The 18,634-nt window shown below is 54.9% G+C and overlaps 4 protein-coding genes across 4 annotated transcripts; 3 read left to right on the forward strand and 1 right to left on the reverse strand.

Moving 5' to 3' along the window:
• Positions 1–3,187: 3,187 nt before the first annotated feature.
• Positions 3,188–7,023, forward strand: CGGC5_v011288 (putative importin; the record flags this gene model as incomplete). Its single annotated transcript, XM_032032883.1, has 7 exons — positions 3,188–3,277; positions 3,655–3,733; positions 3,820–4,286; positions 4,342–4,526; positions 4,578–6,621; positions 6,673–6,799; positions 6,851–7,023. 7 exons carry the CDS (start codon positions 3,188–3,190, stop codon positions 7,021–7,023), a joined length of 3,165 nt encoding a protein of 1,054 aa, XP_031888096.1.
• Positions 7,024–9,771: 2,748 nt separating this feature from the next.
• CGGC5_v011289 (Secondary metabolism regulator LAE1) lies at positions 9,772–11,279 on the forward strand (the record flags this gene model as incomplete). The annotated part of the gene is made up of 9 exons (XM_032032880.1): positions 9,772–9,828; positions 9,878–9,907; positions 9,988–10,078; positions 10,128–10,169; positions 10,227–10,381; positions 10,451–10,488; positions 10,551–10,688; positions 10,740–11,159; positions 11,219–11,279. The coding sequence occupies 9 exons, from the start codon at positions 9,772–9,774 to the stop codon at positions 11,277–11,279; spliced, it is 1,032 nt and encodes a 343-aa protein (XP_031887844.1).
• A 771-nt stretch (positions 11,280–12,050) lies between these two features.
• On the forward strand, positions 12,051–13,770 carry isn-1 (IMP-specific 5'-nucleotidase 1; the record flags this gene model as incomplete). The annotated part of the gene is made up of 5 exons (XM_032032879.1): positions 12,051–12,075; positions 12,127–12,162; positions 12,396–12,554; positions 12,617–12,922; positions 12,983–13,770. 5 exons carry the CDS (start codon positions 12,051–12,053, stop codon positions 13,768–13,770), a joined length of 1,314 nt encoding a protein of 437 aa, XP_031887843.1.
• A 1,101-nt stretch (positions 13,771–14,871) lies between these two features.
• Positions 14,872–16,713, reverse strand: CGGC5_v011291 (uncharacterized protein; the record flags this gene model as incomplete). Its single annotated transcript, XM_032032878.1, has 1 exon — positions 14,872–16,713. The coding sequence occupies one exon, from the start codon at positions 16,711–16,713 to the stop codon at positions 14,872–14,874; it is 1,842 nt and encodes a 613-aa protein (XP_031888030.1).
• Positions 16,714–18,634: the final 1,921 nt, after the last annotated feature.

Consider the following 18,634-nt stretch of genomic DNA (forward strand, 5'->3'; position numbering starts at 1 on the left):
TGGTGTACGGGGTTTGAAAGTCATCGATGTGAGAAAATGGAGATGAACTGCTTCCCATCTGTTTGCCGCCCCCCTTCGAATTTGTATTGCGTATCTTTTGAGTTTCTCTCTCATTTTCGCCACGTTGATCTCCACGACTTCAGACTTTAAGATGTTTCCCCATCCCTTTTCGCAATGCAGAATTTGAAAAATCGAATGTGTGCGTTTGAAGCGGAGAAAGGTGGCGAGTCGCTACAGGGAGCATCCGCGCCGGGCGGAAGCTGTTGAGCTGAACGGCTATGAGGAGGGAGAATCCTGGGATGAGGCTTGAAGTATGATTAGACGGTGACCCTGAAGATCGCGGTTTTATGCTTTCAGAGGGATCTGTGGAGGAATGGGCCACGGCGGTGTTCCTTGCTTGGTTCTATTCACAAATCGCGGCGGCAGGATTGTTCGGATTACGTGTCAACTGCCGGAAGGAAGTTGAGTTAGTTGGGAGATGGGACATGAGGCTCTCGCTCACTTCAGGGGCGGGCCGGGTTCCCCGACTATGTAGGATAGGCCTCGATGAAATCTTAGTCTTGTCACCGTGTTCTTGGTGTTCAATATTTCACTTGTCATGGTCGCTCTGGTAAACAAATGAGGAGTTACAAAGCGTATTACGAATACGATGCTGAAAACATTGCCGTGCAGGCCGGGAAAGGGACGGTTTGCTCGGTGTCCTTCTGGAAGGCTCATCGGCTGTCGATGGAACTCATTGAGGGGTGGTCCCCTCCCCGGCTATTCCACTCCGGTCGGTGAGGTGGGTGAGGCCCGCACCGACGGACGGGGCGATGGCGTTCGATTTCCCAACGATGAGACGGAGGGGCAAAAGAAAGGAAGAGGCCACGCACTCGGGACGGGCTGATGAATAAGAGAGAGTGTAAATAAACACACGCGGCGGCGGGAGCCTCTTTCTTTGCCCATCGATCTGGTGGCACGGTACGCACGGCATGAAATGATTGTTGGAGATTTTTTTCAGGAGGGTTACAGCGGGGAGCAGCCCTGTGAATTCAGCGATGGCACTGATGGGATGGACGGAGGGGGAGGGGCTCTCTGAGGGGGCCGCGCGCAGGGCAGGACGGTGCCTCAGCGGGAGGGGAGGGGAAGGGGACGGCGGCCGTAGTTGGTGGCGACGGTAGTGGCAGCCCGGCTGGGCAGGACACTCGGGGCAGGCCAGTTTGATGGGTCGGGTAAGACTTTGAGGTGGGAAGAGAGTCGACGAAGCAAGCGTGGAATCGTGGGAAAGGGGACGGGGACCCTTGGGAGGGGGGGTTTCGGAGGGGTCGAACACTTCACCTAAAGTTGACCGGGGTCCTGCTGGGTTCCGGGCGGTGAAGAGAATGAGTTCTCTGCGAAAGGGAAAAAAACACCAACCAAAAAACAATGAGATGCATTTATCGCGGCTGTGGAGACGGACACGGCTGCCCGATATCCATAATTACTGGGGAGCGGCCAATTAGATACTCGGGTTAACGCCTCGGGCTGCCCTGATGCTATACCGCTTTCGGGGGCCAGTGGAGGCGGTGGGCGGCGCACTTTTGCGCTTTTGCGCTTTTTCTGCCGACAATAAGCTCCATTCCAGCGCGGCGCCGGCGTCTGTCTGGTTTGCCATGGATCGCGGTGACAATTGACCCGCATCCTGAAAGATGCTTAGACAATTACCAACCACCACATTGCAGAGCAGCACATGAACAGAGAGATGCCACACGACACACAAACATCTGGGGAACTGAACCAACGAGTTGCGCTAGCTGGGAGTCTGTAAGTGTGTGTGTGTCGGTGTCGAGTTGCAGGCACTGGAATGTTCTTCCAACAAGGCAACCTCGGGGAAAACACACTCGAATCCAGGAGCCAACCAAATCAATGCAGGCAGTGTGTGTATTGTTGCATCCACGTCCAAATTCATGGATGGCCTTATGCCTTAGCCGTCGGTACCCTGCTTGCTTGGGCCTTTTTTTTCTTTGCTTCTTCACTTGCGGCGACAGTATGCCCACACACACACACACACACACACACCATATATACACAGGTACACAACACGTCTGCCGCTCCTTATTTCCATCAGACGCGCTGTCATCTGTCTGGGGAAATGTGTAATCAAAACAAGCCTAGCAGGCCGACCACTGATGCGAGGGCTAGGCAAGGCAAGTCAAGTCACCGCGATTTCCTTCGGTGAGTCCACGTTTCGATGCGTTGAGCCGAAAGCAAACATCGTTTCTGCAGCAGTCAGTCAGTACCTTAAAGTAGACAAATATGACAGCATCGTTATCAAATCAAAGATCATGCGCTGGTTATCCGGCATCCATGGAGATGCCACTCTGATAGCGCTCATGTCGAGGCATAGAGACAAGAAGAGCGGGACACAGAGAGAGAGGGCATGGTCAAATAAATTGTCACGATACAGCCAACACACCGCACTGCTCACCCGCCGGCCTGAGGTCCGATCCTGAATCCGTCAGAACCAGAACCAGAGTCGCGGCATTCCAGCCAGTCCGGCGGCTGCCACCTGGGAACTCGGGGTTGCTGCCTCTCTTTTCTTCTTCTCTTTTGAAGAGAGAAGGGGCGCGGATAAACACACACAGCGATAGCCTGGACCTGTCTGACTTTTTTTTCTCCAGGTCTCTTTCTCATACCTAGACATTTACACCATTGTTGGTCTTGGTCTTGACTCTGATCCCCCATCACCTATCCACCCAGCACTTCCATCCGCACTCACTTGTACTGATACCTGTACCTGCACCCGGCGCCGCCCAACTCGTCCAGTCTTTTCTGTCACCCGACCTCTGGAGCGACCCCGAAATCCAGCGCCTTCGCTATCACTCGGCGACCCCTTCTTCCCCTGACGCCTTACGTTATCCCGCCCACGATACGCCTGGACTCACTGCTACAGTCCTGTCCCTCCCCAACTAACTACGTGCCCTGCCAAATACATAACCAACTACCACCTAGATAGGTACGGGCACGCACAAAGGTACCTCCCGCCTGTACCTCAACTCAGGTACCTCCTACCTCTACCTGTCGACCACCGCCGCCGTGGCATGCCCCGCCATTTCGAGGCAACACAGACGACCCGCCCAAAATTTTGTCTTCACCTCCCGCACCGCTTTCCTTCCTCTCAACTCCTATCCCGCCTTCGCCTCGACATCACCCCGTCAATTCACCCAAGATGGACACCACGGCGATTCGAGGCCTCCTCGCGGCCAGTTTGGACCCCGATGCCGACACGAGAAGGAGGGCTGAGATCCAGCTGAAGCAGGTACGACAACTCTCGTTTATCTCCAGTCTCCCACCACCCCCCGATGCCGTCCAACATGGACGTCGTCCTCCTTCCTGGCCGTCCCCCCTCCCCCACGAAATGGCCCCCCTACCGCTCCGAACCGATCCGCACCATATCGCACGCCACGTACTGCACATATCACACACGCCCATACCAGACGCACACGCACACAAATGCCTACACGTCCATGGGTGGCTGGCTACCTTCGCATCGTTGCTCTACGCTTTGTGCTGCCCGCTCCGATGAAGACGTGTACAGTGCCGAGCGCTTCGGGGGAGGAGGGCGGATGGACTATGCGCACTTGGCGACTCTTTGTTGAACCGGTTGACTGACATCATGTTTCTCTGCAATTATAGATCGAAGAGCACCCGGGGTTTATGGACGTTCTCCTCGAAGTCCTCCAGAACGAGCAGGATAACAGTGTACGACTATCAAGTACGTTGACGAAACACCCCTCCTTGCCATCGCCTCGCTTCTCTGGCACCACACGCAGGTATACTAACGCGCTCTCCGCTCTACAGCTGTCATTTATATCAAGAACCGCGTGAACCGGGGATGGGAAAAGTCGGATCACAACCCCAACGACACACCAATCGCCGAAGATGAGAAAGCGCGCTTTCGCGACCGCCTGCTGCCCATCATGGCCGCCTCTCAGGGGCTGGTCCGGCAGCAGTTGATTCCCGTCCTCCAGCGCATTCTGCATTTCGATTTCCCCGAGAAGTGGCCCAACTTTATGGACTACACAATGCAGCTCCTCAACACGAACGACGCCCCCTCCGTCCTCGCTGGCCTGCAGTGCCTGCTCGCTATCTGCCGTGCCTACCGATTTAAGTCTTCCGACGGCGACAACAGAGTTCACTTTGACAAGATTATCGAGGCTAGCTTCCCCAGACTGCTGGCCATCTGCAACGAGCTGGTTGCTCAGGAGAGCGACGAGGCTGGCGAGATGCTGCATCTGGCCCTCAAGGCGTACAAGCACGCGACCTGGGTAAACACGGATGTCTCTGCATCTGATTTGGTGCCGTTGGCTGACAGGATATCAGCTCGAGCTCTCTGCTTTCCTGCGCGCGCAGCAGACCAACTTTGGCTGGTGCACCGTTTTCCTTCAGACCGTTTCCAAGACGATCCCGGCCAGCGCCATGGTCGACGACTCATACGAGCGTGAAAAGCACCACTGGTGGAAGGCGAAGAAGTGGGCGTACTTCAACCTCAACCGCCTGTTCATTAGGTAGGGCCTACGCAAGAGTCGGGCGTTGAAGGTTTTGCTGACATTGCTTAGACATGGCAACACGCAATCTGTCGCCAACACCAAGGACGAAGATGCGGTTCGCTTCGCCAAGGAGTTCTCCGCCACGATTGCCCCCGAGATCCTCAAGCACTACCTGCAGGAGATTGAGAAGTGGGTTGCAAAGACAACCTGGTTGAGCAGACCCTGTCTGTCCTACACCCTCGTCTTCCTCGACGAGTCCGTACGCCCCAAGGAGATGTGGAACCACCTGAAGCCCAACCTTCAGAACTTGGTGACACATTTCGTGTTCCCCGTTCTCTGCCTTTCCGAGGAGGACATCGAAAAGTTCGAGGACGAGCCCGATGAGTACCTCCACAGGAAACTCAACTTTTACGAGGAGGCATCAGCACCGGATGTGGCGGCTACCAACTTCCTCGTTGGCCTGACCAAGAACAGGAGAAAGCAGACCTTTGAGATCCTCAAGTTTGTCAACGCCGTGGTCAATGAGTACGAGCAGGCGCCGGATGACAAGAAGAACCACATTGCCAAGGAGGGTGCCTTGAGAATGATCGGTACTTTGGCGCCTGTCATTCTGGGCAAGAAGAGTCCCATCGCCGACCAGGTCGAGTACTTCCTCGTCCGCTACGTTTTCCCCGATTTCACCAGTCCCCAGGGCTATCTCCGTGCCCGAGCTTGCGACACGATCGAGAAGTTCGAGCAGCTCAACTTCCAGGACCAGAACAACCTCCTCACCATCTACCGCCACATCCTCGACTGCATGGCTGACGTTGCCCTGCCCGTTCGTGTTACTGCTGCCCTCGCTCTGCAGCCCCTTATCCGTCATGACATTATCCGCACAAGCATGCAACAAAGCATCCCTACTATTATGCAACAGCTTCTCAAGCTCGCCAACGAGGCCGATATCGACGCTCTCGCCAACGTCATGGAGGACTTCGTTGAGGTCTTCGCCACTGAGTTGACGCCTTTCGCCGTCGCTCTGAGTGAGCAGCTAAGAGACACGTACCTTCGCATCGTGCGTGAGGTGCTCGACAAGAACAAGGATAACGGCGACGATGAGTATGGTGACTACCTCGATGAGAAGAGCATTACTGCTCTTGGTGTTTTGCAGACCATTGGAACTCTTATCCTTACTTTGGAGAGCACTCCTGACGTTTTGCTGCACATTGAGGCTGTTCTCATGCCCGTCATCCAGGTCACCCTGGAGAACAAGCTGTACGACCTGTACAACGAGGTATTTGAGATCATCGACAGCTGCACATTCGCTGCCAAGGGCATCTCCCCTACCATGTGGCAAGCTTTCGAGCTCATCCATGCTACCTTCAAGGCCGGTGCGGAACTCTACCTCGAGGACATGCTGCCTGCTCTCGACAACTTTGTCCAGTACGGAGCTGGCCAATTGGTCCAGAAGCCAGAGTACATCGAGGCGCTCTTCTCCATGATCTCTGACATGTTCAACGATAACAAGGTTGGGGGCGTCGATCGTATCTGCGCCTGCAAGCTGGCCGAGGCGATGATGCTGAACCTGCGTGGCCACATCGACAACTACGTTTTGCGCTTCATTGAGTTCGCCATGAACGTTCTCAACGCCCAGGATGTTAAGGTCAAGGCCTACAAGATCCACCTCATGGAGCTGGTCATCAACTCCATCCACTACAACCCTATCCTCACTCTCCACATCCTCGAGACCAAGGGATGGACTAACAGATTCTTCAGCCTGTGGTTCGGCAGCATGGGCAACTTCACCAGAGTCCACGACAAGAAGCTTTGCATTGTCGCCATCTCTGCCCTTCTCAGCCTCAAGGCTGATCAGGTTCCCCAGAGCGTTTCCGTCGGATGGCCCCGACTGCTCCAGGGCATCACTGAGCTGTTCAAGACCCTCCCGGCTGCCATGAAGAACAGGGAAGAGGCACTCCGTGACGATTACCACCTCGAGGCCGGCACCTACGATTACGGCGACGAGGATGAGTGGGCCGAAGACGAGGCCAACTGGAACGTCGAGGATGAGCCTGAAGAGGAAGAGGCTACTGAGGCCCGTGATGAGAGCACGGCATACCTTGAGTTCCTCAACGAGGAGGTCAGTAGGAGCCCATTTGCTATTAAAGTCATTCGAACTAACTGCTATCAGGCCCAGAAGTTCAGCCGCGGTGTCGAGGACATCGAGTCTGAGGATGACTTGGGCGAAGATAGCGTTCTTCTTGAGTCTCCGTTGGACAAGGTTGACCCTTACCAGCTGTTCAGCGCTACTTTGATGAGTAAGTGATGGCTACAGGTCCTAGAATGGCACATGACTAACAAACGTGCAGAGATGGAGGAGGAGCAGCCTCAGTTCTATCAGTCCCTGGCTTCTCATCTGACCGCCGAGGATCAGGCTGCCCTGCAGGGTGTCATGCAGAAGGCCACCGAAAATGCCCAGGCCGCCCAGCTGGCCCTTGCCCAACAACAAGGTGCTGCCCCCGTCAACGGCGGCGCCAGCTAAAGCCCTACCCGCGATTTCATCGATGACCGAGCCGGGCCCCTCCACGACACGGGGTTTTTTTCTTCTTCCCGAGCAAGAACGTAGTCTTCTCTGACCGCCCCGGTATGATGACGTGAGAGGGAGACGCGAGATGATCCGAGTGAGCCGCTGCCGCTACGCACGCCGGTGGACATGGCGCGCAAGTGCCGAGGAGTTGTTGTGGACGAGCGGTCACAGGAGAAAGATTGACGAGGCAAAGAATTACGATTATCCCCATCCCCTTAAGAGTACAAGAGGCCCCAAAAAGGAAAGATCTTCAAGAGCATTAGAGCGTGCAAACGATGGCTGGAGGCCAGCTGGATATGAGAGATGATGATGCAGCGGGGAGCTTTGGTAGGTGCTCAGAGCACGGCTTCCCCCTATTTGTTGTCTGTGTGGGAAGCCCAGGGGAGGAAAATAAGTCTTGTTGCAGCTTATTAGGTGTCAGTGAGGACACTTCGATTGTCATCATGGCCGTCGTTTACTGTCGGCAGGCATAGCGCTGTGGGAGGCCTGCGTGTGGAGGTTGAAGCTCATGATGTCAGAGTTTTCTAGGTAGTTTAAATTCCCCCAATACTTCAAGAATCAGAATCAGTTCACAACCACCCGTGTCGTTGTCGTGTCTCATTGCGGGAGAGTAGTGATATCAACGATGATATCAACTCATAGCTTCATGATTCTGTGGCTTCGTGTTTCCGTTCGTCTCTGTTGTCTCCCGAAACCTTTACCTAGTGAAAACGGCTACATGCCCCCGGGCAGTGTTGATCTCGGAAATGATGGCTTTGCTCGCTCACTAGTCATGGTATAGTTGGCATTTGCCAAGTCAGACATGCGTCCTTCGAGAGGTTAGGTTGCACATTGCCCTTGATCATGGCGAGTGGAAGTTCTTGCAGATAGGCAATCCGCTAGAGGGCGGCGGGACGACTATTATGGCTACGGTGCTACAAGACGATATTCCTACCTTGTGGCGCACTTGACGGATTGCGCGGACCTCATTGACGCAAATGCGATGAACCACGTAGATGCTTCTCATTCCGAGCTGGCAATTTTGTTCACTGCATTTCGAACCCGCCTCGTAGGTTCGAGTTTGGCAACGAAGGTGGGATTGCTCCAATCCAGGATTGTCGCTGTTGCTCCTTCTGCTTGCACCTGGGAACAGTGCAAAGTTGATTGGGCAACTTGGGAAGTACAAACAAAGGCTTGTAACAGCGGGCATTCTAACAGAATCGATTGGCAGAGCAAAAGTGGTTCACCTCTGACGTTTCTGCGCTTTCGTCTGTGATGGCACCATCAGAGACTGCAGGTTGTCGATCGAATAAGCCTCCTAGTTTTGTTTTCGCTTTGGGGGGGCGGGGTTTAGATGATATCAACACACCAGGCACGAAACCGTTTAGAAATATAGGTTAGCTTCACTCTTCACTGCATTTTACAATCGGCCCGAAGTGTTCTAAGTGTATTGAGTTCATTCAAATAAGAGTTGCTCCGGGATCCCGTCCGCTCTCCCATAGATAATAAGCCTATGAGCGGGGGAGGAGGACTGGAGTGGGAAGAGTAGCTAAAAAAAGCAAAAATACATACAGCACCGGGCATTCGCCGGTCGTCACCGACCCGACTACTACTCCAGCCCTCATTGGCTTATCTATGGGAGAGCGGACGGGATCCCGAGTTTTCCAATGGGTATGGTCGTATGTGATGAAAGCACGGAGCAAAGTCGATCATATAGTGTGCGACACGGCTTATGCGCAAGTGATACCCTGCCCGTTGGGGTTCGGCGCATTTGACGAATCAGATGGATTTTGAGGTCATTCAAGCTTTCGGCGGATGGCGTTGGTTGACTGAAGGCTATTTTGAACATGTTAACTTGAGGTTGGCCATTAATACTGACTTTTTGGTGAATGTCTCTCTGGCAGATATTCTTTCCACGTCGACGTGTGCCGCGGTTGTTCACAACGTGCTGCATGGCAGGCAATATGTTTTGCCCACTGTCCCTGGATTTAGTACCTCAGTCGTCGGTTTGCCCATTGCAATCAGCAACTGGGCCGCAGGTCAGAATCTCAAGGTCTAAAAGTCCATGCTACTCATGGGATTAGCTCTGCTGTGATTCCAGCTTGTGGTTGTGGCGTCACGGGAATATCTGAAAATGTCCCTAATTCAAACCAACACCGAGAGGTGCGACTGCAGAACCCTCGGGTTGCGATCGTGCGGTGTTTCGTTCGCTTCAGGCGGCAGCCCGACGGTCAGGTTCTGTTTAGCATGGAGAACAGTTGCCATTTCCGGTATGTCTCTCGTGTTTCTTCACTGGCTACCCTGTCCGCGGAGGCGGGCGACGGAGCCGAGAGAAGAGGTGCAGCGCAGCGATATCTGGACCGGTCCAAAGGCGAGAGCAAACATGCAATCAATACGGGTGTTTCGCTTACCTTTTTACCCCTGCGAATGTTTTCCCATTCGCCGTGGAGATTTCTTCAGCTCCACACCGATCGCTGCAAAGAGGTAAATGTGCCTCGGCGCGCATATGCATGTTGACTTCCGTTGGTTCCTTCTCCCTGGTCGACGAAGAGGGGGGCCTACAGGTAGGATTGTCTGGCCACCACAAAAGGATTGTCCACCCCTCCGAAATCCCCAGGAGCCCCGTTCGTTTTCACATTTGAATTCAAGGTTTCATCCAGTATCGTACTCGGCAGTTTGATCTCAAAACTTCGTCGAGATTCGAACGCAAAGCGATCGTTAAACATGGCTGAGGCTGAGACTCGTGCGATCGACCACGAGGTGGCGATCGCTGCTGATGAGGTACGCGTTGCTCTTTCGGATGTTGTGGATCTGCTAACAATGTTACCAGGTGACCGATGATAGCGCATCGGAAGTAGGAGTAAGCTTAGATTGCCTCTCCTTTCGCCTCCTGCTGCTGCATTATGCTTGAATTCGATCGCTTATGCAGGGTGTGCCCAGAGTCTCGCTTCTTCAAGCACAAGTGTGACCAGTTCTCTCCTTCAATACCGAATCGAGAATGGCAGAACCTATCACAGTTACAAGGAAGGCAGTGAGTCTACTTATTGTTGCTTCTAGGGATCGCAACTCACAGATTCCAGAATATGTCATGCCGAACGACGCGAGAGAGAGCGACAGACTAGGTATCTCTTGGACAGCCGAGAGTCTCTCTTATGAAATGACTGACGAGATAAATGCAGATTCCCAACACGAGCTCATGATCTACACACTGAGGGACAGGCTCGGCTTAGCTCCCCCATGCGACCCCAAGGCTAAGGTCGGCCGCGTCCTTGACGTGGGTACGGGCACCGGAATCTGGGCGGCTGACTTTGGTGAACTACACCCTGAGGCTGATGTAAGTCATCCACGTGGAAACTACATTACAGTCGCTCGATTGTTCTCTGACTCGGTCTCTGCGTCGCAGGTGCTTGGCATGGATCTCTCTGCTCCGGCGGCAGAATTGTAAGCATGCGGCTGGTCCTATGACGGACCATTTTGCTAAGCTAATCATTGAAATGTTCCAGCGTCCCTCCCAACGTCAAGTTCGAGATTGATGACCTTGAGGAGGATTGGACCTACTCGCGCCCGTTTGACTACATCCACCATCGACTCCTCAACTCGTGCATCAATGATTGGCACGCGTATCTCACCAAGATCTACGAGTGAGGCTCCTGGTTGCCTTTTCCATACTCTTTACATTGACAGCAAAATAGAAACCTCGTGCCTGGTGGTTATGTCGAGCTTCAAGAGGGCGAGATCCACCTGAAGTCCGACGACGACACTCTTCCCGCCGATAGCGACCTGGCTAAGTACGCAGACCTGATCCAAGAAGCCGCAGAGAAGGCCGGCCGCAAGTGGCAGGACATCCGCGACGTCAAGGCCATGATGATCGAGATTGGCTTCGTTGACGTCGAGCTGTACTGCTACAAATGGCCAATCAACGACTGGCCTAAGGAAGAGTACTACAAGGTCCTCGGGACCTACAACTGCGAGAACACCTCGAACGCCTGCGAAGCCATGTCTATGGCCCTCTTCACCCGTGTTCTCGGATGGTCGCGGGACGAGGTCAACGTCTTCCTCATCAGTGTCCGGAAGGATCTGAAGAACCGAGCTTATCACGCCTACTTCCCAATGTGAGTGTCTTCTCGAGGTAGACTTTTCTTCCTGGTGAGCAGTACTAAAGAAGCATCAGCCCCATCATTGTTGGACGCAAGCCAGAGGCCAAGAAGACTCCTGCGAAGACCGATGCCTAAACGGGCAAAACCAGGCATTTGATAAAGCATCCATGATCTCTATGGCGTGTCTACAATCAGAAGGATAAGAAACGCTGGACAGCAATAAACTCGGACTCAGCTGGGATCGAGTGTTTCCTGGGAAATGACTGACGAAGCGATGTCAGGACTTCAGCACTACTCGATGCAGTCAAGTACATGGGCACTTGCCGCAACCCTATATAAGCCAATCATGTCTTGCATCTTCAACGTTTTGATAGATCAACCAGAAAAGAGTCAAACATATCTTATCGTCTTAGTTTCAATTACATTAAAGAGGGGAAGTCGTCCAGGAAAGCGGTCCAGGCCAAGTCAGGTGCAACAATCACAAGGTACAGGGATGGCGGGGAAAGCTGCCAGCGCCGCGTTAGTGGTTGGCGCCGAGCCCAAACCGCGGGTAGCGGCGGCCTCCGGGAGATGGTTTAGCGGGATCCGACCCCTGATTACTGGTGCATTCCGGCGACAGCTGCAGCGGTGTCGCGGGGCGCCTGGGCTCTGCAGTTGGTGGTGGGGGGATCCACCTGTGGAATCTCAAGTGTCAACATCACTTCACCTCTTGCTCACCGTGTCAACTTTGACTACACTTTCTCTCTTTTCCCTCTTCTCAACCTCTTGAATCTACCAATCTTGTGTTAAAGCGTACGAATCGAATGATACTCGGATCGATTAACTCAAATCGGGCACCTAGCGTCAAGACTCTACCGACCTAAGAGACACCTTGCCACTTCCCCGCTTATCCTCAACGCCGCCAACATGACGACCAGATACAGAGTAGAGTGTGAGTAACTCCTTCCGGTATTCATTTATCATGTAACTAATACACGCTCAGATGCTCTGAAGACTCACAGGAGAGATCAATTCATCGGTAAGACAACACCAGTGATGGTTCTCGGCAGCCCGTCCCGCAGCACGTATCCAAGCACTTCATGCCAGCTTCACCGACCCCCTCTCTCACTAGCAAGGGCCGAGGTATCACCAAGCTCATCACCGGGCAATTCATCTCAAACAATATCCCGGATGAGATGAGAACATCTTCAAAACCATTTGCCAAAATGTCATCACAAACTGCATGAAACGACTCACTGACATGTCCCGCAGAATGGATCAAAGGGCTCCTCGCCGTCCCCTTCGTCCTCTACTCTCAACCCACCGGAGTATTCGACACAAACACAACAAACGTGGACCGCATGCGCGAAGAAGCTCACCGCCGCTACGCCGAGATCTTCCGTGACGTCGAGCACATGATTGACGACCACAGTAAGCCTTAGTCTCACTCACTCATCATCGGTCACTCATTAATGCTCCCTTCCCCCGCAAAGTCGGCCGCCAAAACGAGACAAACAACCTCCCCTCGAAACTAAAGATGCTCGTCCCCAGCGCGGGGCCCTTCTTCACCCGCCTGCCGCTCGAGGCGGCCTTCAACCACATGGACAGCAAGCGGTACATCTCCTCGCGCCGCTACGTCTCGCCCTCGTTCAATGACGTCCGTCTCATCCTCAACTCGGCCCAGATCATGGCCGTCACGGCCGGGTCGCTGCAGCTCGTCACCTTCGACGGTGATGTCACGCTCTACGACGACGGCGAGAACCTGGAACCCTCCAGTCCCGTCATCCCCCGTCTCCTCGGTGAGCAGCCGCAACATTCTCCCCCTCACCGCTGAGAAGCATCTAACACCCCTCCCGCAGACCTCCTCCGCAAAGACATCAAAATCGGCATCGTGACAGCCGCGGGCTACACCACCGCAGACCGCTACTACGCCCGCCTCCACGGCCTCCTCGACGCCATCGCCGCCTCGGAAACCCTCACCCCAACCCAAAAAGAATCCATCGTCATCATGGGCGGCGAGGCCAACTACCTCTTCGAGTACTCCGCCGCCTCCCCGCACCGCCTCGCCCCCGTGCCGCGCGACCGCTGGCTGACGCCCGAGATGGCCGCCTGGTCCGCCGACTCCATCGCCGCGCTCCTCGACGTCGCCGAGGCCGCGCTGCAGGACTGCGTCAAAACCCTCAACCTGCCCGCCACCATCCTCCGCAAGGACCGCGCCGTCGGCATCATCCCCACCGACCCCGCGCTGCGCATCCCCCGCGAGTCGCTCGAGGAGACGGTCCTCGTCGTGCAGAAGATCCTCGAGCTCTCGGCGCTCGGCAGCCCCAACGCGCAGGCGGAGGCGGGGGAGCAGCACGGCAGCGCGGGGCGTCCTGGCGTGCCGTTCTGCGCGTTCAACGGCGGCCGCGACGTGTTTGTGGATATCGGCGACAAGTCGTGGGGCGTGACGGTGTGTCAGCGGTGGTTCGCCGCCAAGGCCGGGCAGGCGGACAGGCCCATCGCCGGGGAGAACACGCTGCACATTGGCGATCAGTTCTTGAGCGCCGGCAGCAACGATTTCAAGGCGCGGTCTGTGGGAACGACGGCGTGGATTGCGTCGCCGGCTGAGACGACGGAGTTGCTTGACGATCTGAACGAGCGGGTTTAGACGGACGGACAGATGGACTCGAAGGGGGAGAGGAGGAGAGACCGCAGTCGCATGAAGAGCGACCTGTTACTGCAGGTGTGGGGCTCATCTTTTCGAAGAGGGCTCACCATGCAACAGGGATGATGGTGAGAGGAGGAGGGATAAAAGGGCCAGGTCCGGGAGAATTTGTTTTGGAGAGGGGATATGCATTGCCTTGCCTGTTTCTTGGTGCATTTTGATTTTGCCAGACGGGCGCTACTAAGGGAAATGGAGGGATAGGGAAGATTGCATTGCCTCTATTTGTAGTAGAGGATTAATTTATGACCTGCTTGCTCACGGCGCAACAGAGTTCATTGGTATATTAGCACTACTTCGTTGAGGACATCATGATCATGAGCAGAAACTGCAAGGGCGTGAGAGCCAGCTTTGGGGATCATCAAAAACATGTCACATGTCAGGCATTGTTTCGCACAAGGTTGACAAAAAGCGGCCGTCAGTGGCCGCATAAGTAATGGTATTTTGTATGACCAAACACTACATTGCCCTTTGTCTTTGGTGGCAACAGACAGCTTTGAAGCCGCCATTGATCTAGTGTCCTTCTACCCCACCTCCTCCGTGTGGTTGGCATCTCAGTCCAGCCATGACCACTTTCGCTCCGTGTACTCCTTGCCTTCTTGGGCGCCTTCCAATCTTGGGTCGAGACGTATGCGCCGCGGTACCCATATAAAACAAAACCAAGCCAAATCATGAGGATTCCTTGTCCTCTGGGGGTATTGTGCATTTTGTGTCGAAACCATCAAATCCGTCCCTGAAAAGTAATGTTGCTCCGCGGGGCGCACTGGTCTTTTCATCCAGTCGCCCCTTTCTATCGCCGTGGAATCGAAACGCAAACCGCTTGTCTCGCGGGAATATACAAAGGAAAAGTTGTCGAGGCCGGTCTATTCTGGCGACCTATGCCAAGTAGTTGATGGAAGCCCATAACTGTGTACAGAAGCCCGGGACCGTATGTGCAGAAGGGGATCCGAGGATTATGAAATGTCTATGCGTTGTGTTGCGTCTGTAGTGTCATGGAGACTAGCTCCAAATGAAGAAATGGAAGCGACGAGAATGCCTCGTCAATGTTTAGAACATGGAGCCCAGAGGCGCGCCAAAGTTGGTGCTCTTCTTAAGCTTCAGAGGAATGTCGACCTCTTCGATCTTTGGCTGAGACTCGGAGTCGTCGTCTTTGTCGATCGTAGAGCCAATGTCGCTGGCCGCGTCGGTGTCAGCCTTGGCACCGAGGTTGTTTTCTTTCTGCTCCGAGGGGCCAGCCAGGAGATCATCGGTCGAATCCCTCATACAGGTTGGCAGGGCGTCCTCGCCGCGACTAACGTCCTCCAGCTTCTCAGACAAGCGGCGGAAGAAGATTTCGTCGTGAGCCGGAATGTTGCGGATCATCAAAGGGCCCTTCAATCCAGTGTCGTCCGTTGCCTCCATGGGATACTCCTCGTAGTCGTCCCCGAAAACGTCATCCTTGACATCGGACGACTCGCCTCTAGCCCTGACGTCACAGAGGGTTGCTGGGTTGGAGCTCATGTCCGTCGGAGCCAGAGTAGGAGTAGAACCACCGGTACCATCAGCAGCAGTGGGAACCTCAGTGCCAGGCGCAGTTCCCAAGTGAGACAACGAGTGACTAGGAGTGTGGCCGGCGTGCATCACGAGCCTGTCAGTCTCGGGCGCCGCGAGAACTTGCATGGTTTGCTCCTTGGAGGGGCTGCTGCGGCTTGCCTTGCCAGGCTCTCCCGGAGGCGACACATTCCGAGATGAGTTCTTGGAGTTTTCCGGGGTGACGCCAAAGTCGGTAAAGGTAGGCTTCTCAATGGCAGGCACCTTCAGAGGAACACCTTCAAGTTGAGGATTGATAATCTGGATGTCGACGATGGGAACCGGTTCCTCATCTTTGGGAGAAGCAAGGAAGTCGACGGCGTTGCTCGTGGTGGGCTGCATATTGGGGTTGAGGGGGATGAATGGCGAAGACTCTGGTTGTCTTGTGGGAGAAATCCTGGAACTGCCGGGGCTAATAAAGTGAGATCGGACTTGGGCCGGCGAAATGGAGGCTGAGGCAGAGCCGTTTGTTGGCCTTGGCTCGCAAGTGTGAGTGCCGTGAGAGAGGCCGAACCGCGCGTCATTGGGTTGCGAGGAGAAACCTGGGAAGGAAACTTCTGTGGGGCACTCGGCCCCACCGCCGCTTGTTCCTGTTCCTGTTCCTGAAATTGCAACAGTGACGCCGGCAACTTTGCCTGCCCTCTCTAGCTCGTAGCGGTGCAGCGCTCCTTGCAGCCGGTTCTTGTCGCCTTCGATCAGCGCGACTTGTTGCTTCAATAGGCGAATCTGCTCCAGCAGGTCCGTCTTCTCTGCATCCCAGGCGGAACGCTCCTCTTCCATAATGACGCGCTCCTCCTTGTAAACCTCTTCGACTCGCTCGCGGTTGGCTTCCATGTACTTGCGCTCCGCTTCCCAGGCCTCTCGAATGCGTGCATTTTGCTGGGCGAGTTTGCGAATGATCTGTGCTGACGCTGGAGCCGAGGCTGCATCGGCCGAAACGGACCGTGGGTGAGGCATGCCGTTTGTTGATACCCTTCCGACGGCGGGATTGAGACCGACAACTTGATCCAGGTTCGTCGGCGAAAACGCCATGGACCTCGGCTCGTAGGGGTTGACACCGGGTTGGTAGTTTGAGCCGTTGGCGCCGTTAAAGCCGTTGGGGAGGAGGTTCGGGGAGAGGAAGCTATGCGGGTGACGCACTGCGCCAGACGACCGAGGTGAGTAGATGGAGGTTGCTGGGTTGGACGTCGACTTGGTGTCGAAGTAGCACGAGGAGCCGGCCATTTTTGACAGTGACAGTGGTGAAATGACGGCCGAGGGTGGCATGTTGGGATCGTGGTCGGTGAAGCCCGAGGGCAGGAAAGAATCGGAAGCCAACATGGTTGCCAGCCGTGGGATAAGTCGAGGTAATTAGTCTGGGTTTTAGGCCCAGGAACGCAGCATCGAAAGTAGTGGTGCACTGGGCTGAATGTCTTGGGGGTGTGCCTGCGGCGGCAGGGAGCGAGGCGATGCAGGATTCGCAGGTGACAGTGCAGCGCGGTCGCAGGGGGATGACGCAAAGCTGTTGAATGGCTTGTTAGCGCAGTTGCTTTTTGGGGCGGCGGCAGCTCCTTTGAGCCGTGCTCTTTCCGCCGGGCGCCTTCCAATGTATTGTTTTTTGCCCTGTGATTCTCGTTCCCTAGGGAGCTGAAGACCCCGCGGATCGCATGCCAAGACTAAATCAAATGACTTACAATAGTTACTTCCTGCGGGCGGAGTTGATTGTGTATGAAGACTGCGTAATGTGTACTTGATTGGTGCGGGTGAACTTGGAAGGAGACTAGGTCTGTGGAGGATGTATTGGCGCTGGAGGTCGGTTGGCGTGTGTATATATGCGTGAATCAAGGGCTTGTGAGAACCCGGAGATTCTTGTCGAGGGATAAGGTTCGTAGTCTCGTATGGTTCAGTCGCGATCCAGGTCACAACATAACCAGTATAGTAGCGGGTGAGTCATTCGCGGTTCGGTCGTGAGGGAGAGGAGGAAAGAAGAAGGGTGCGGCGAGGGGCCAGGAGTTATTGTGAAAATAATAATGGGTGGTGAGCTGTTGCGGTGGTTCAGTCCAGTCAATTGAGAAGAGGAGGTGACCAGGGTGACGACGGGTTCTTGTTCTTGGTGTCCCTGGTAGGTGGTAAGGGCCTTGGTTACTTGTAAGGACCTTAGGTTGGAAAGGTAAGGTACCTTACTCCGCAAGGTCAGGCAGGTACCTCGAGGTCAGCCGGACATAGGTGAATTTCGCGGCTAGTGGTGACGGGTCGAGAAAGCGGGTTCGCGGGTCGGGTGGATGTGGACACTGGATGAGGGTGATTGTTGGCTGAGGTTGGGGTTGGGCTGGACCGCCTTGCTTGCTTGGGCTGGGGGGCGGGCAATTATGGGAAATGCAGCAATTCGATTGTTTCGGTAGGGCAGCGGTTATTGTTATTGTGGGCGACTGACTCCAGTGCTCCACGTCCCATGCCGGACACTGCTGCCTCTTTTTGTCCCTCCTTCTTGGGGTTTCTTTTTGTCGTCTCGGGCGGTCTCTATCGCTCTCGTGACACGCGATCAGCCGGGGGGGCGGCAGATCAAGGGTCGTTGGGGGCGGCGCAGACGGTAGGGTACGGTACGGTACGGTGGGTGGACAAATGGGACGAAGGGGTCCTGTAGAGGATTGGCGGGAAGTGCAGCCCGTCGGTCGCCAGACGGAACGGTTTGCCTGGTAGCCGAACGCCCCTGTTGTTGCGACCTGCGCCTGCTTCCTTTAGAGCTGGACCCTGAAGCTGAGCAGCCCAAAGGGGGAAAGGAAACGCTGCTCGATTTGTCCGTCGGGACAAAAGCAACGGGAGGAAAGGTCGTTGACAGCTCAGAGTGCAGGAGGCCAATCGACGACCACCCTGGAGAGACAATCGGCTGCCTTTGTTGCGGCTGGCCTGGGCTGGGCTGGAAGGGAGGGGACAAGACGAGCAAAGTTGGGGTAGGCGTGCCGAAGTCGTGGAACCAAGATGGTAATTGGTGGCAATATATTTGGTCTGGCTGGCCGGGGGGCTTGCTACTGGTAAAGAACCTGCCCTGGGGTGCAATGCTCGTGCTCGTGTGCAAGAGAGCTAGGAAATGTAGGTAGGCAGCTGAAAGAAGGAAATGTATTCGACCATTCGGTAAGGGCGGGAAGACGGTTGAAAGAGAGCGGATGAAGAGTTGGAGAAAGTGAAGGGGGAGTCTGGGAAGGAGACGTATGAGAAAGTGGAAAGCTGACGATGCTAACTACGAATGAGAGTCCAAACTCTC

Source organism: Colletotrichum fructicola (genome assembly GCF_000319635.2).
Source record: "Colletotrichum fructicola Nara gc5 chromosome Unknown KSG_Nara_v1_contig06, whole genome shotgun sequence".
Classification (NCBI taxonomy): Eukaryota; Fungi; Ascomycota; class Sordariomycetes; order Glomerellales; family Glomerellaceae; genus Colletotrichum; species Colletotrichum fructicola.